The sequence below is a fragment of the Choloepus didactylus genome, chromosome 10 (genome assembly GCF_015220235.1).
Source record: "Choloepus didactylus isolate mChoDid1 chromosome 10, mChoDid1.pri, whole genome shotgun sequence".
Taxonomy (NCBI): Eukaryota; Metazoa; Chordata; class Mammalia; order Pilosa; family Megalonychidae; genus Choloepus; species Choloepus didactylus.
Genome location: NC_051316.1, coordinates 112,989,508 through 113,007,516, shown reverse-complemented (window position 1 = coordinate 113,007,516; position 18,009 = coordinate 112,989,508). Strand labels below are relative to the sequence as shown.

The 18,009-nt window shown below is 43.4% G+C and overlaps 1 protein-coding gene across 3 annotated transcripts; it reads right to left on the bottom strand.

The window, feature by feature from the left end:
* Positions 1 to 8,017: 8,017 nt before the first annotated feature.
* Positions 8,018 to 16,958, bottom strand: TXN (thioredoxin). Of its 3 annotated transcripts, none has more exons than XM_037798302.1 (6): positions 16,733 to 16,841; positions 15,413 to 15,495; positions 12,611 to 12,715; positions 12,112 to 12,171; positions 8,657 to 8,722; positions 8,018 to 8,236 (listed from the first exon to the last, which is right to left on the bottom strand). In XM_037798302.1, the coding sequence occupies exons 1-6, from the start codon at positions 16,824 to 16,826 to the stop codon at positions 8,174 to 8,176; spliced, it is 471 nt and encodes a 156-aa protein (XP_037654230.1). In that variant the 5' UTR covers positions 16,827 to 16,841; the 3' UTR covers positions 8,018 to 8,173. The 3 variants fall into 3 exon arrangements, with proteins under 3 accessions (XP_037654230.1, XP_037654229.1, XP_037654232.1); XM_037798301.1 differs by lacking the exon at positions 16,733 to 16,841 and adding an exon at positions 15,943 to 16,507; XM_037798304.1 differs by lacking the exon at positions 15,413 to 15,495 and having other exon boundaries at positions 16,803 to 16,958.
* Positions 16,959 to 18,009: the final 1,051 nt, after the last annotated feature.

Below are 18,009 nucleotides of genomic sequence, written 5' to 3'. Positions count from 1 at the left end.
ACATCTTTAATATTTTAAACAGCTAACAATATATCCTTCAAGTCAGGAAGCAGCTCCTCGAAACACTTGGTCCATAGTAAAGCAACCAACTGTGAAGAGTAGTTTGGGGGTTAGCAGGAACAAGTTTTAAAACTATGAATGGGGAGAAGGAAAACCCCAGCATTTACTTTATCTCCTAAGATGCTCCTAAAGAGGAAAATAGGAGAATTTATTAACTATCTACTGTAACAGTTAGGATGTTTGCCCAGCCTGCTGTAAGAAACTATTGGAATTAATTCCACCATGCCTCAAATCCCTATCGACCACAGTCGCTGAAGTCCAAGACACAAGGGGTCATCCATCATCATGTTGTACATCCCTTAAACTAGTGGTTCTCAACCTTGGCTGCACATCCCATCATCTGAGGTGTCCAGGCCACCCAAGAGCAGTTGAAACAAAATCTATGGGGGTGGAATCCCAACATCTCCAGCTCCCATCAATCTGGCTTACAGCCCCATCCCTCCCTCTGAATTTTTTTGTCAGAATCATCAACTTCCATTTTTGCCAAATTGTTTTCCTGGCCTCATCTTTCTCTTAGTCTTTCAACAGCTTTTGATAGTTGACATTTCCTTTTTCAAATGCCATCCTCTTTGCTTCTAGAGATAAAACTTTTCCAGTTTTTCTCCTTCCCACGCGGCCTCCATAAGTCTCCTTTGTTGGTTCCTGCTTTACTCTGCTCTATCTCAGAAAATTGAGTTCTTCTGGCTCTGCCTTGAGCCTTCTTCACTCTGGATTCTCTCCCTGGTGATCTCATGTGTTCATTCCTGTCTTTCAGTGTCATCTATATGACAATGACTTCCAGATCTGTCCTTTGAAATCCAGACTAGTAGACAACTGTCTAACAGCACCTTCACTTGAATACCAGAAAGCGTCTTTTTTTTTTTTTTTTTTTTCAATCAAAGGACATTTATTTTCAACTTCTTCAACTCAAAAAGGCAGGGGAGTATGAAATTGTTTCGGTTTGCTAAAGCTGCCAAAATGTAATACATCATAAATGGACTGGCTTTTTTCTTTTTTTAACATGTTACCTTTATTTGTGTATCTAGGCATGGGTTATAGCAGTTCCACCATTTCAGTTATTTCCTTCTAGCTAATATCCTATCTATCTATCTATCTATCTATCTATTATATATTGTAATCCTTTGTTCAATCCTATCTTGTCTGTTGATAACCCTTCCTCTAGTTTAATCATTTTCTCGATCTTCAGGGATGTCTAGGCAGTGACCACCCTAACTTGTTCATTTTAAAAAGGGGTGTTGACATTAGGGGGAAGGGGGCTGCATCTGGCTGATGTTCTTAAAGAGGCTGTGGCCAATGGGTTTTAGGACTTGTCTGACATAGGAACACTCTGGTGGATTTTAGTTTCTGAAAAATAAACTTAGTGAATGAAACTTTTATACTCAGATAGGGACCTAGGTATTTCAAGACTACTGTTGGTTAGGGCTTAGTATACTGTGGCCATTTGGGATATCTGGCTGGAGCTTGCAAAAGAGCAACCTCCAGGATAGCCTCTTTTTTTTTTTTTTTTTTAAGTTTTATTTTGAAATAAATTCAAACTTACAGGAACTGTTGCAAAAACAATACAAACCCCATACAGAACTCCAGCATACCCCGACCCCCCTCCGATACCATGATCCACCAAGTTTAACACCACCATTTTCTTTCCCTCTCTCCCTCCCTCTCTCCCTATCTATCATCCATCATCTATTGCTCTGTCTTCTGAACATATGAGAGCAAGCTGCACACATCCTTGAACAAACACTATAATTCACATATACATTTCCCATGAACAAGAACATTCTTTTATGCAATCCCATTAAGCGCAGCTAAGAAGTTCAAGAAATTCAACATTGATAAAAAGCTTACATTCTATATTTCCTTATGTCCCAACTATGTCCTTTTGAGCCTCCTCTCCTCCATCCTTAGATCCCATCCAGGATCATCCTTGACATTTAATTGTCATTATCTATTTAGACTGTCTTTTTTTTTTTTCAATTGTGGAACGTATATACAGCCTAAATCTTCCCACTTCAACCCCTCCCCAGCATTCCAGTGGGACCAATCACATTTAGAATGTTGGTGATGCCATCACCTTCCCACCATCCAGCACCAGAAACTTCCCTTCACCCCAAACAGAAACCCCACACTCATTTCCCAACTCCCCATTGCCCCCTCCCCCACCCCTCGCAACCCACACACTATCCTTCATCTCCACGGTCACACTCTCTGACACTCTCCCTGTGCTTACCATGGGGCTCAAACCCAACCTCTTAAATCTATAACAATCTTGTTTTTCCTTGACACCAACCCAACTTCAACAGGACACACAAACTATGCTTCTATACTACTCCATTCCCCCACCTCTGTGCAGTTCCCGTCAAAATTTACATATTTTACATTGAGTCTAAAACCACTGATTTATCACTATAGTCCACATAACTTAGATCCTGCAGGAAGTAAACAGTGGAGCCACAAATGAAAAACACAGTAGTATTGGCATTTATATTTACCGTGTGATCTCCACTGGAAATCTTCACCTCTTCACGTGGTTTCAGTCAATCGTCCAGCATCCCTTCCTTTCAGCCTGCTCAACTCCCTTTAGCATTTCCTATAGGACTGATCTACTGGTGATGAAGTCCCCCAGCTCTTGATTATCTGGGAATGCCCCCATCGCCCCCTCATTCCCACCCTCCAGGTGTCTGCAAACTCTCCAAGTCTCTGATGGTTGCTGACTTCCACCTGTATTCCATTGTGGCCAGAGAAAGCACCCTGAACAAATCCAATTTTAAAAAAAAAAAAAGTTATTGAGGCTTGTTTTATGTTCCAGCATATGGTCTATTCTGGAGAAAGATCCATAATCACTAGAGAATGTGTGTCCTGATGATTTGGGATGTAATGTTCTATATATGTCTGCTAAATTTCTCTTTCTCTCTCTCTCCTTTCTTTGTTTCTCTGTCGGTAGGGCTCCCTTGAGTATCCGAAGTAGGGCAGGTTTTTTATTAGCAAAATCTCTCAGCATTTGTTTGTCTGTGAAAAATTTAAGCTCTCCCTTAAATTTGAAGGAGAGTTTTGCTGGATAAAGTATTCTTGGTTGGAAATTTTTCTCTGTCAGCATTTTAAATATGTCATGCCACTGCCTTTTTGCCTTCATGGTGGCCGCTGAGTAGTCACTACTTAGTCTTACGTTGTTTCCTTTGTATGTGATGCATTGCTTTTCTCTTGCTGCTTTCAGAACTTGCTCCTTCTCTTCAGTATTTGAGAGTCTGATCAGAATAGTCTCGGAGTGGGTTTATTTGGATTTATTCTCTTTGGAGTTTGCTGGCCATTTATGCTTTGTGTATTTATATTGTGTAGAAGGTTTGGGAAGTTTTCCTCAACAATTTCTTTGAATACTCTTTCTAGACCTTTACCCTTCTCTTTCCCTTCTGGGACACCAATGAGTCTTAAATTTGGACGTTTTATTTTATCTATCATATCCCTGAGATCCATTTTCATTTTTTCAATTATTTTCCCCATTCTTTCTTTTATTCTTTCATTTTCCATTCTGTGGGCCTTGAGGATGCCGAGTCATTATTCAACTTCCTCTAATCTTGTATTATGAGTATCCAGAGTCTTTTTAATTTGGCCAACAGTTTCTTTTATTTCTGTAAGATCTTCTATTTTTTATTTACTCTTGCTATTTCTTCTTTATGCTCTTCTAGGGTCTTCTTCATGTCCTTTATATCCTGTGCCATGCTCTTCTTCATGTCCTTTATATCCTGTGCTATGCTTTCGTTGTTTATCTTTAGTTCTTTGATTAATTGCACCAAGTACTGTGTCTCTTCTGATCTTTCGATTTGGGTGTTTGGGTTTAGGTTCTCCATATCATCTGGTTTATTTGGGTGTTTGGGTTTAGGTTCTCCATATCATCTGGTTTTATCATATGCTTTAAAATTTTCTGTTGTTTTTGGCCTCTTGGCATTTGCTTTACTTGATAGGGTTCTTTCAGGATCTAAAAAATACCAATCTCTAATTTGTCACATCTACAGCTTGGTGGCGTACACTTTCTCTAACTAACCAGCAGATGGCATCTGCGAGTCACCTATCCCCCTCGAGTCAGTTCTCCCCAACTTTGTCTTTATGGTGTGTGGAGGTCTGGTTCTTGTGGGGTTCAATTGGTGCACTAAGTTTGGGTGTGTTGTTGGTGCTGTCCGCCCTGAATGTGGGGCGTGTGTCTGGGTGGTTAGGGAGGCAGGGCAGCTTTAATAATCAAATCTCCCAGGTGTTCCTGGAGATTCAAGGCTGTTGCAAAAGTCTAAGCCTTCATTTCAGTCTTGCCACAGATTGTCTCTGCTGCTGACCCACAAGTCCCCGGCACTGGCATAGGGTCCCTGGGATTTCTGAGCAGGTCCCCCTTCTCAGCCGTGCTCTTCCAGGACCTCTACTGAGGGAAGGTTGTGCCACATCACAAGTGTGCGCTGGCCCTCCAGGGAAGCCCTGGGCCACCAGGCGGTGCAGGGGCGTCCCCAGCCAGCTGTAAAGATGGCTGAATGGGGCGTATTAACTTCCCCCTTTTCGCACAGCTCTGCCTTCCCAGCGCCAGGACAATTAGCTGTGGGTGCACTAAAGGCCACTGTCCACGGCCGATAATTGTGGTGTGTGCGCAGTGCTGCGGGAAACACTCCACATCACACTAGGACCCTTGGCGCGGCTCTGGGCTATGGCTCTGTCCCTGGGCAGGAGTGTTCCCAGTCCGCCAGGGAGATGGCTGCAAGGGGTGCAGTTTCTTTCTCTTTTTGGCTCCCCTCTGCCCCCCTGGCACCGAGACAATCAGCAGCAGGTGTGGAAAGGGCTATCCTCCACGCCAGACACCGAGGCGTTGGCAACAGCCTGCTCCTGCTGTGCTTCACTGTGTGGTTCTCACTGCCATATCTGCAGCCGCTCCCAGTTTTTTTTTTTTAAAAGAACTAGTCTGTCTCCAAATGCCAACCCACGGTTTCCCCACACTGCAGCGCGGCCGCCGGACTTTCATCCGGCTCACTCACTCGTTTCAAAATGCAGACTCCCGGTTTCACCAAATGCCTGGTCCCTGTGGATTTAGCAGGCCTTGTCCGGCTGGTGCTATGTTGGAACTGGTGTTCTGGGTCACTTTCTGGCTTTTATCTAGTATTTTTCACAAAGGTGTTTTTTTTGCCCTGTCTCACCTAGCCATCATCTTAGGTTCTCCCCAGGATAGCCTCTTGACTCTTTTTGAGATCTCTTAGCCACTGTAATCTTATTTTGTTACCTTTCTTTCCCCTCTTTTGGTCAAGAAGGCATTTTCAATCCCTCAATGCCAGGGCTAGGCTCATTCTTGGGAGTCCTGTAATTTTAAAGTTTTCTTTTATCATGTCCACCAGGTCCTTGTAATTTCTCTAAGATATGCTTACAAAAGAAATCAAATGGCAATTTGCTCACATTCCTGCTTTTACTGGGAAATGACTATAATTAAATGAAGTTTATTACCAATACTTAGCTAGAAGGAAATACAGACCGAAAATCTCTGGGTGCAGTCAAGGAGGTTAGACATTTGGAAATTGGGAGACTGCTGGTGTTTCATTTAGACATTGGCTTCCAGTGTCATCTTTCTTATCAAAGCAGAGGCAGATTCCATAATTGTTCATTATAGGCCATTTCCTTGTCATGAGTAGTTTCCAGAATTCATGAGTTGTGTGCGGTCAGAGATAAGGAACTGGATAAAGTACTTTAAAAGCTCATGGCCATTTCTTGACTCACATCCTTCTTGAAGTTGTCATTGCCATTTGCACTCAGAAATATCAACCCTTTTTATTTTTCCCTGCCTTGTAATGTCCAGCCTCAGGGCTTTGCCTGCCACCACCTCTGCCTCCTTTCCCAAACTTCTGTAGCTTCCCAGAAAGACAAATTCTCTTCTCTCTTGACCAGCTTGTATCTGATTTGTCATCTCGGCTCATGCCATCATTCAAACATTCAATGTAACAGTTTCTTCATCTCAAAAGTGAAAGGGCTGGCTATGAGATGGACTGGCTTTTGACAATGGGATTTATCAACTTACAAGTTACATTTCTAAGGATGTGAAAATGTCCATATTAAGGCACCAACAGGAGGATACCTTTCTGAAGTAAGGCTGCCGGCATCTGGTACACCTCTGTCACATGGGATGGCACATGGCTGTTGTCTGCTGGTCCTCTCCTGGGTTCCACTGCTTTCAGCTTCTGGCTTCAGTGGCTCTTTCAGCCTCTGTATACCCTTATCTCTCAGCTTCTCTATGAGCTCATCTTAATTTCATCTCTTAAAGGGCTCCAGTGAAAAGATTAAGACCCATCTTGAATGGGGTGGGTGATATCTCAATTGAAATAACATAACCAAAAGGTGCCTCCTACAGGTCTGCACCCACAGGAACAAAGCATCTATCTTAACAGGTTCAGAGAGAACTCGACACTCTGATTACTACCTGCTTCCCCCAGTCCTTAACTCAGCCACTGAACAGCACCACTGACCACCCGGTTGCTTAAGCCGAAAACCGGAATTCATTCTGGAGTCCTCCTCTCCCAAGTCCTTGGATTCTATCCATGTTACTGAGTCTATGCTCACTTTGTTCCATCTCCTCCACTTTCCCATCATTCCTCAATCACAGTCATTATCTCTGGTCTTGATAACTGCCAAAAGCCTCCTAACTGGTTTCCTGTTATTTTGTTTTGTCAAGTCTCTTTCCTCCAACCCATTTTCCATAAAGCTGCCAAAGTGAACTTAATGATTAGATCTTGTACTCCCTGGCTAACCCTCCCAAGGCTTCCCATTGCACCCAGAACAAGGTCTTGCATGATTGGGTCCCTGCCACTTGATTCAGTCTTGTATCATGTGCCTCTGATAGTTCTCCAACGTACCAGACTATTCTTGACCGAGAACCTGTGCACATACTGTTCGCTCTGCAGGAAAGCTAGTTCAGCGACAAGCTGGGAGTCCTTTTCATCCATTAGGTATCAGATTAAAAGCCACCTGACAGAACTATACCCCAACCACTCTGTCCAAAGCAGGTTTCGCTATTGTTCTCACTGTGTCCAGTATTTTTGCCTCACAGAATATACAATTCACTTACCTGACTCCCCTTCTAGAATTAAGCTATATGAGGAAAAGTGTATCTTATTCACAGTAATAAGTACAGCCTAGCAGTGCCTGGCACATAATACACATTTACTTAATATTTTGCTAGGTCATCTAAATTCAGCACCCTAATTTTAGAGAAGGAAAGAAACTCAGGTAATGGCCAATCATTTTACTACTTATGCAAATTCTTGCTATCCTGGGAGGCAGTGTTGGGGTTACAGAGAATATACTCTGGCACCAGACTTCCTTGGTACCAACCCCAGCTCTTCCACTCACTAAGTGTGATCCTGGAGAAATTATTTAACTGATTCCTCACCGGTAAGTGAGGATACGAGTACCCACATCATAGGATTCTTGCAAACATTACATTCCCATGGTAATATCTGGAGGAATTCCTTTGTGATCTGATCATTGATATAGCAGCACTTACCACTAGCAACATTAGCAGCTCACTGCAACCTCTGAAAGAGGAATCAAGAGGACACCTACTAAAAAAAAAAAAAAAAAAAAGAGGACACCTACTTCAAACCAGAGATTAACAATTCCTTTGTGGGTGGACACCAATTTTTGGTTATACTGACCATTTAGATAGCATAAGGGATTTGCCTGCCAGAGCAGAGAATACTATTTCCTATGTTCACAGTTCACAAAATACAACATTTTAGCATACTACTTTTACTATCTGCACTGCCTTCAACAAAATTTTTCTAGAAATATATTTAAGATGGTAGTAATAACAATAGTCTTACTATCATCACTGGCCTACCAGGCTATTAAAAAGTGTTGAAGAATATGTGAAAATACTAAAAATATAAAATATCATTTAATGGTTGCTTCTCATTTGATTTGGAAGCTATTCAAAGACACCAGACAGTTTTAAAAAGGGTAGAATTAATATTTTATTGTCATTTATAATCAGATGGCAGTTGGGTATATAGTCTTCATACGTGATCTTTCTTTTTTGTAAATAAAAAAATTACAAGGTAAATTTTAAGCAGCTGATGGCTGGTTATGTTTTCAGAAAACATGATTAGCTTAATTCATTAATGGTGGCTTCAAGCTTTTCCTTATTAGCGCCAGAAAATTCACCCACCTGTTTAAGAGAATAATGAATTACTGTTAGATGTTGTGCATAAGTTATGATCACAGAATGGGGAGACACTGGATTCTTCTAAGTTAAAAACAAGAACAAAACAAAAATTTCAAGTCAAAAGGCTCAAAATTCTTTTTGACACAAATTCCTCTTAACAACTACACAAGAGGAAACCAAGTCTAAGGAATTCTATATACTTTATGACATACATATGAAACTCCATTCACAGGGATTCAGTGACTAGTTCTAGCAAAGATTTATTTTCTATTAGATGTCACATTATATACCTCAATCAGTGAAGAATGACATTGAAATATTTTTAAAATGCTGACAGGCTTTCTATATGGGGTTTTATCACTTCTGCTGCTTTTCATTTATACCACTTTTCCCTATTGCCCAGTTAAGGTCAGAAGTACGTACCTTTTGTCCCTTTTTATAAAACTGAAATGTTGGCATGCATTTGACTTCACAATCTGCAGCAACATCCTGTGGGGGAGCAGGAGAAGAAATCAAAATATGAGTATAGAACTTTGACAGAAACAATGCAAGTCTTTTTCCTCTATATGTCATGTCTTAGCATCAGGACAATTTTTCAGCTTATGAAAATCAATATAATAAATATAACAGCAGCACAAAAGCCAAATTGGTTATTTTCAATTAATTAAAAATTCTCATTAACATCTATCCTCCAGTAGGTACCAATAGGCAGAATGCTACCAGCACACATTCTTACTAAACAGTGGTTAATAAGCTGTTTAATCCAATTAAGATCTTGGCTATTTAGAGTGTTATAATAAAGCAGGAACAAATTCTGCTGTAAGTGAACTCAGGAGTATAATTTTAACTTGCCCGTAGTTTTTTCTAGTTTTGTTATGGGGATGGAGTACGTAGATGATGTTCGTAAGGACTGAAGTTCAAAGTGAGACAGACAAATGTATTTTCAAAAGAACTGTTCAGGAACAAAATCAGAGTAATCTACAGAGGCAGCCCACAGTTTTTTGTTTTTTGTTTTTTCCTTCTTTTATTAATTTTATAATTCACTTGTAGGTTTTCAAAGCTGATTGCTTATCAGAATCACCTGAGTGGTGCTACAAGGTTCCCCACTCCCACCCCCTTAAATCAGTGCAGTTAAGGCTGGATCGCAGGCGACTCTAATACTCTAACCTTTGAGAGCCACCCTGCTTACAGAAAAATAGGCAGACTCCTAGCACTGCAAATTGGACTAGCTGATACATTTTTCTTCTCCGAGATGTGGCTCTTAACACATTTAAAAAATTTTTGGCCCCTCAAAGGCTAATGACCTGACAAGCATTCCTCCATTGTTACAGAATCACTAAAAGTGAGTTTATTTAATACCCCACTACTTTCAATATGCTGCTCCCTCTGTAAGAGGACAAGGTTTGAAGGGAAGTACCATAAAACTCTTATGGTTTGGACAAGTGTTTCTGGTGAAGTGGTCTAGTAGGGATTAAAAATGTCAGCCAGGCACTCAGTCTGGCTCTTCTGGGTAAGAAATGTAGAACTGCTCAGCAGCCAAGCAGCAGAAGCTGTAAAGGGCCAGCAACCAACTAGGTAGAGCTACGAAAACCAGATCATGGAAACCGAACTCTCAAGAGGAAGGAGGGTCAACTACAAACACTGCAGTACCCTCTTCTTGTTTGTTTGGGTAGTGGATGCAGGAATTCAAGACGCAGCTCCGATGAGGAGGCGTCACCAGGAGATGGTAGCCGACTGGCCTAACTTCACCTCTTTGAGACCGGAAAGAAAAGTGTGGCTGTACATCTTTATGAATTTGCATGTGTGCTTTCTGCTACTAGCTTGGGCAGGAAGGGTGGAAGGGCACGAAGAATTCTTTCAAGATAACTTTTTCTTCCCTTTAACGGCTAGTTGACCTACTAAGCGTGAAAGCACAGGTTCTAGTAAAAGGCAGAACAGTAAGGACTGGAATAAAAATGGGTAACATTTATTGAATGTCTATTATTTTTTCAAGCATTGAATACTCACTGAAAAAAGGGGCTACAGGGAAGTTACCAGGGACATGAAGACCATCAAAATGAAGATTACAAAACTTCATCTGCACCAATGTCCTCTTCCAGTGATTCCCTTGCAGATTTAGCATCCAGGACTGATAATGGGGGAAGACCATGAGCTGTACATGTCAAGGTCCTGCATGAATTGTGGATAAGTAACCAGGATATCAAAAGCTAGAAAGGCAGACTGTCTGGTGTAGCTAAGAAGTTGAAAATGGGTAGTCAATGGGACTGGATCTGGTCCAGATGTGTTAGCTGGCCCTCTCAAGTGCTTTAAAAGAAACCTGACTATTGAGCAGGTCTCTCTTGAATTGGAGTATCTGGGAGCATGGGGCTTACAGCAGTGGCAGACTGGCTGGTGCAGGGAGCCACTGCTTTTTAGGACTGGGTGTCTAATGACCTCTTTACGACAGTCTCTACCCTCTTTACTTGGACAGTGAAGCCACCCATTTGATAACATTCTTCATGTGAGCAACTGGCAAAAACCCCAAAGGTGGAGAGCGTTTTTGTTTTTCTTTTGAATCCAGGTGGAAGGGCAGTGGTCTGGAAAGGCCAACACGGAGCCATTCTGTCCCCTACATCCCCTAATGCTAGAAAGGAATGGATGTGCTGGGATTAGTAAGGTGGTAGTGGGAGGGCCTCAGACGTTTAGAAGGTGCTGCTGTACCGCTATCTGTTCTTATGGACCCTTCAGTACCTTTATTAGGCATTCCATGCTCCTTAATGAATAAGTAACCTTGGGATGGAGCAGGTAACAAGATCTGGTCACCTCTACAGATCCCAAGCTCAAGGAGGAAATGGCATAAAGCAGCAGTCACTGAGCCAGGACTGGAACCCAGGCCTAGCACCTATGGGGCCCCATCATACCACAACCGAGCAGTTAAACCCTCCACCATGCAGGGCAAAAATGCAAGCCTGCGTGACTGCTCACACATCCATAAAGAGCCCCAAGGTGACGCATCTGGAACAGGCTATCCAGGTGCAGTGGAGTGTGAGAGAGGTGAGGCCAGGTGCTAGGAACCCCATCTGCACCCACAAGACAGAGCACCCTTCAAAATGTGGGGGTTCAGAGCCAGGGCTTGGAAGCCAGCTTGCTTCATTTGAAATCATGGTTCTGTCACTTATTAACTTCAATGATACAGACAACCTCCCTGTGCTAAGTTTTTTCATCTGTAAAATGGGGATGATAGCAGCAATGACCTCATAGATTTGTGAGGATTCAAAGAATCAATACTTGTAAAGCATGGAGAACAGTGCCTGGCACATATCAGGTGCGAAACAAGTACTTGTGAAATAAAACCAACCCTGAAATGTGCCCCAAACCATTCTCTCAATCCTGTTGCAGGTACATTGGTGTTTTTTCTGCAAAACATTTGGGTTTTCTAACTGGACGAAACCAACCAAGACTAAAATAGGCTTTCAAATACCTTCTCCCACGTCATCAGAAATTCACAAAGACTGTTAAAACTTATAAGTGTTCTCCCAATATTATGGGAATACTGTCAAATCTATGGACTTAATGATCATCACCAAATTCAGTTTCTATCTATTGAATGTTAGGCAAAAGGTGAGGTTTCAGAAGGTGGAGTTCTGATAAGAGGCAGAAGCCTCAACCGTTACCATCTGTTTTTATTCATATTTTAGGTTGTGATGTATATAGCTCCTGATATCTAGATTAAGCTCATACTTGACACAACTATCTCTTCTTCCAAAATAGAACTTTTTAGCTAGGGTAACAATTCTAGTATTGTTTGATATATTTATGTAAACAATCACTGTGCATTATTTTAGAGAAAAAGGCAAATGCCAGAAGCTCAGCAGTTTTACAAATTCTCAGCCACGTACCTGACAGTCATCCACATCTACTTCAAGGAACACCACCTTGCTATACTTTTCAGAGAGGGACTGGGAAATTTAAAATGAAAACAAACAAACAAAAACCATGAGTAAATGCAATAAACATACTCAAGCTTCCTAAAAGGAAAGTTAAAAGTAGAGACTAATTAAAATTCTAAAACTTTAAAACTAGAAACCAGATAGGTAAAGGGACATACATTTTCTCTGAATAAATCCCTCCTAGATTAAAATAATTTGGCATATCAACTTTGAAACCTGCATTTCAAATAGGATCCACATTTCAACTTTAATAAATGCAATACCATTTAAGACCAACCAAATTAACTTCTAAAATCTTTCTTGAATAAAATATTTTATTTATTATGCTATTTGTTAATGTTACTACTTTTAAACCAAAGATCCAGCAAAAACAAAACAAAACAAAAACCCTTTCCTCTCCTCTTCTAACACAAATCTGTTACAAAGTAAAAGTTGTTTTAATACTCACATGGAAAAAAGGCTTGATCATTTTGCAAGGCCCACACCATGTGGCTGAGAAATCAACTACTACAAGTTTATCTCCAGCATCCTCCAAGGCTGACTTAAAATCTTCCTGTGGAGAGAGGAAAAGAAAAGCAGATGCTAAGTTTCATTTCCAAAAGCTTTGGAAACTTGATAGAACACAAAGCACAACTTGCAGGTCTTGGCTTTTAGAACCTATCTCTTAGATCAAGGTAAAAAGAAAACCAAAAAAAAAAAAACTAGGCTGAAGGAATCCTGTACATTTGGTACCGTTCCTTGATAAGATGAAAGGAGATGTAAGGTATATAATGTATCGACACACTGCTCATGCTCATGAACAAATTATAAAATACTGTTACTGGCTAATATACATCCAAGCTAAGCAAAGGAAAGGAAAATAAAAATAGGACTTTGCATTAAAATGTTTCCACATCAAGTCTAGTCATATGGTAGACTAAACGATCAAGGGATCACGTCAACTGAAGTCACAAAGGCACAGAATTTTACAAGTAAAACATCAAAAGTTACCTTAAAAAAAAAAGTTAACACTTCTGATTAAATGAATATTGTCTGTGGTGGAAAATGTGAAAAGCTCAAAAAAGTCAAGGACAATAACCTCCCTGAGATCCCAACACACTCAGATATCATTGTTGACAAGCATATTTCCTGGTACTCTTTTTTTTTTTTTCCTTAAGGGATGTCCAGACAGAGTTCATACTGTTTATCCAGCTTTGATTTCTGTCCTTTATCTCAAACACTGCCCGCATGGTTGATTAAATGAACAACAGTTTTAGTTGCTCATGAAGGGATACTATTTTGCATAAGGAATGCACGATAATTAAATTCTGCCAGCAGAAATTATCAAGAAATCCCTCACCACCAACCTCTATGAATTATTTACCAATGATCTGGATACCGTAACCCTAGGAACCTAACCTTATTTTAACCACAAGTAGTTAGTGCTAATAAACAGGCAACGAAGAGGAATCAAAACATAAATGTCTATATCCAAAGTCAAGGTTTCTTAATGCTGGTCATATAGTTAATTAAAAACTAGCACAATTACCCCCACCCTGCTGCCTCCCCAGCTAAGAATCATATCAGATCAGGAAGAAAATAAATACAATATAAAGTGAAAAAGTAGTCTGATGTGACTCCCTATGCAATGCAGTTACTTCTCTAGATTTTTAGTTTTTACGCTATGTTTTTTGGGGAAAACAATTGACAACAAATGTTCGTTTCTAAGAATGGAATGCCAGGAGTTCCACAGCCTTTGCGGTTATTCAGGTCTGATTTCCCCCTCACCCCCATACCTATGGGTGTGGGGAGATGGGGGCGGAGTGGAGGGAATAAGTTAGAGGTACAGAAATTGTTTTCCGAACCACTACTGATTTTTAGAGACGTTATTTCAATCAAAGCCTTCCCTAGTGTGACTTTCAGAAGGACAAACTACCCATTCTTTAATGCAGGATCCAGGGGAAGACAATCTGGTCAGATGAACATACACGGTTTTGAACATGACTGGTCCTCAATAAATACCTTATGACATTATTTTCCAGAGCTAGAATGTAGCTCAAACACTCTTAACGGTTATGCATTTCCCCTCCAAATATTCTGAATCAAATTCAAGCAAAACCACTTAAAATTCTGAAAAGAAAAAAGAACAACAATATATTTTGGCTCAACTACCCATGAATTACATTGCCAAGTATGCATGCAAATTCTCTTCTCTCAATGTTCTACCTAAACCAAATTATGAATCTAAAAATTATTTTAGATTACTTTATGAATAAGTAAACCACAACTTCTAGATCCTAGAAACTAACAATCAAATTGATAAATGTCCCCATCACTGACACAAATAACCTGAAGACAAAACAAAACAACACAGTTGGGTTGAACAAATAAATTAGCAGCAAAGCCTGGCATCTCTTCTTCTAAACGGTCACCCAGAAGTAATAAGCGCAAAAAGCAAGAGTTGTTTGTTAAAGCATTTATTAGCAAAGTAGCTGCTATTCTTTCTTTTTAAAAAGACTGCTGTGTTGACTTCTTCCCACTTATAGTTCATCATCCCAATCTTGTATGTAGTAGGTCCCAGTGGCCCTGAACTACCAACGGCACCACAGAAACAGGCAATCTAAGGTGTGTTCAATATTTACAAAAAAGTGCAACTTTTTCATTAATGGCTCTGGGCCATAATTTTTAATGTCAACTGATCAGCCCAGGCTGTCACGCTTCGAGTAACCAACTTCCTAGCACCCTGTACATCTTCTTACCAAAGGGAGACGGGCCTCACCATCATGACAACTAGAATAGTTGTCAAGGACTGAAAGGTTTTGCTCCAGTGATCAAAATCAGTTTTGATTCAAGTGTGTACTCTGCTCAAGGCCTCCAGCCTGCTTGTTCAATGAGTTTTCACCTGCCAGGCTCCACTGATTAAGTTGGCAGGCCCCAGAGAGCAGAAACCTCCTCCAAGGGCACAGACTGACATATGCTAAGCGTTGCACAAAGCTATTAAGGATCTTGCTTTTCAACAAATTGGGGGTTTACTAATTTTATCATAAAAAGTCATACAATTTGAAAAGTTCAGTACTACTAATCAAAAACAATGAAAAGAGATTGAGAATTTTTCTTTACCGTGGATTTGGACAAAATTAAGGTGAAAAAGTCAGTGCTGATGAGGTGGGAGTGCAAGGAGCACTCTCAGAATCCTAACACCATCTACATTCACACCCCTTGACCCAAGAATAGCATTTGAGATTTCAACATTGAAAATCAAAACACACACCTGAAGACTGTACAAAGCTGTATGAAAAAAACATTCACTGAAACGTTGAAAACTGCCCAGAAGTCCAGCACTATGTTCAGACACTGAAATGATTACAAAGAACTTTTAATTACATGAAAAGTGTTCAGGGTAAATTGGAAAAAAAAAATAAAAGCTCTGAAACAAAACAGTTTATATAAAATAATCCCAATTACTTTTGGCCCCTCCCAAGTTTTCTACAATGATCAGATACGGTTCTAGATTATGAAAGTAACTAAAGGATAAAAGACCATTACAGAGACTCTTCGTTTCCAAAGCCCAGCCCAGTATCAAAAAGGCACTAGAAGCCCGCCTTTCTCCTGCTCTCCTGGGATGGGGTAGCATCGATTTTCTTTCCCTTCTCCTCACTGTATTTAACAAACATTTGAGTGGCTACAGTATACCACACCGGGTTTTTCAATCAGGAGGGTATTAGGTTTACAATAACTCCAATACGCGAACAACTTTTGCGTCTGGGCTTTTTTTAAAAGGATGAACCGCAATCTGGGTACCCGAAGGCCGAGAAGGGCACAGCCCGGGGCGTCGGCTCCCAGGGGGAACCCAGGATCCCGCGAAACCCAGGGGCTGTGGGTTAATCCCAGACGGGCTGGGCCCGGGCCTCGAGGACTGAGTCATTCCAAAGCCAGCGCTGCCGGAAACACGCCCTGCGCCGCAGGAGGAGGAGTCGGGTGGGCGCGGCCCGGACCTCACTTCCTCGCGGCCACCTGGGGCCCCTCACGCCACCTCCGTACCGGCGGCCTCGGAAAAGACTCGGGGGCGCCCCTGGCCTTGCCCACGTGCCCCGGGATGTCTCCAGCCGGATCCGTCGCCTCCGAGCGGGTTCCGCACACATCATCTTTGGGGTCCGACAGTGATGGAGGCAGCCGGGAGTGGGGGTGCAGAGGGCTCCGGTCCGGACCCGCTCCCGGGGGCCACCTCCCCGCGAGGACAGATCATGTCGCTCGTGGGGTGGGAGAGCGGCCCGCGACCCCGTGCATTTCCCAAGGGGTCTTCCCTCTTCGGATCCGGACACAGATAGGGACAAGGCCTGACCCCCTCTACGTCCTCACCTTTCCCCATTTAGGGTCTCCCAGATGGGGAAATGCAGGAGCCGCTGAGCAGGGACCCCCGGGCGCACCGGGCAGCCCGACCCCGCCCTCTAGGGCTGCCTCTTCCCTCCCGTCTCCTCCCCCCGAGCATGCTCGGCTGTCCCCGGAGTGCCCAGGCCCCGGCTTCTCGTAGCCACAGGCCAAGCCGCCTCCCCCGCCTTTCCCCAGGGATGCGGAGGGCCGGGCTCCCCACCTCTGGCCCATCGCTTTCCCCAGCTGCCGAGCCTCCGCGGCGCGCCCTGGCCTCCGCCGGGAGCCAGTACCTTGCTTTCGATCTGCCGCACCATTTTGGCTGCTGGGTGGGTTCTGACGAACAACCGCAGAAAAGGTAGAAAACCCAAAAAGCGGGACAGAGGCTGGGAGCCGAGTGCGCCGCCCGCCTTCCCTTTATAGCGCCACGGGGTGGGGCGGAGTGGGGCGGGGGCGCGCCCGGCGTGCGTGGGGCGGGGGCGCGCCCGCCGAGTCTCCGCCGGCGCGAGGCTCCGCCTCCCGGGGCTGGCGAGCGCGGGGTCGGGGACCCGGGCGGGGCCGCTAGCGGGGCGGGGCTGGCGCGGCGCGCCTTGGGGCACCAGGCTCTTCCCCTACCCCGGCTCCCGGAAACTCTCCCCGCTGTCCGGCTTGCACCCTGTGGGGGCTCTCGGGCGACCTGAAGTGGGGTGTCACTGCCCCAAGGCGAGGGGAGGCGGCCGGCCACCCCCAGGGCTGTAGAGTTCCTCCCGGGGCACCGGAGAAGAGGTCTACCAGGCCGAGCTCGAATACGCCCAGGATCGACAAGGGGACAGTTCTGGGTCCTCCCGTGCAGGGCTGATTTCTCTAAAAGATCCGCCACGCCCCCGGCCCCCAGCCTTGCGCACCCCGCAAAGTGCTGAGTAATGATGACCAGGAAGTCCCGCGGTGCGTGCGCCCCCGCCTTCTCCGGAATTTCCCGCGGCAGTTCTCAACTGCTCTTTTCCCTCTTTCCGGTTCTTTCACTTTCGCCGAGGTGCCCGCTCCTTGGGCGTGGCACAGTTTGTGCGGTGGAGATGGCTCAGGGACTGGCGGGGCGGTAGCGTTGGCCTGGGTGATCTCTGCACCTTAGTTACGGTGTGTGACCCTGGGCAGGTCCTGACCCTCTGATGCCTCAGCTTTCCCGTCTGTAAATTGGGAATCCGGCTAGTTTCTGTGTCATGGTTGTGGTGGGTTGAAGAATTAAGGGGCTTATAAAATGATCAGCACAGAGCTTGGCAGCAGAGTAAGCATTCAATAAATACTTCTAATAATAGCTGTTTCTTGGGAGTACTAATTAGGCTTGCTTGGTGTCATGAAGGGTCTGGTGGAGCCTGGAGACTGTATAATTTGTACATTTGTACTGGCACCAGTGCACACATTTGTGTGTTTTTTCTGCCAATGGTGAGAAGCCTTGGAACGGAGGAGTCAGACGTTTGAATTGACACAGGGATGCATGCACACACGTTGCAGGTTGAGTCTGTC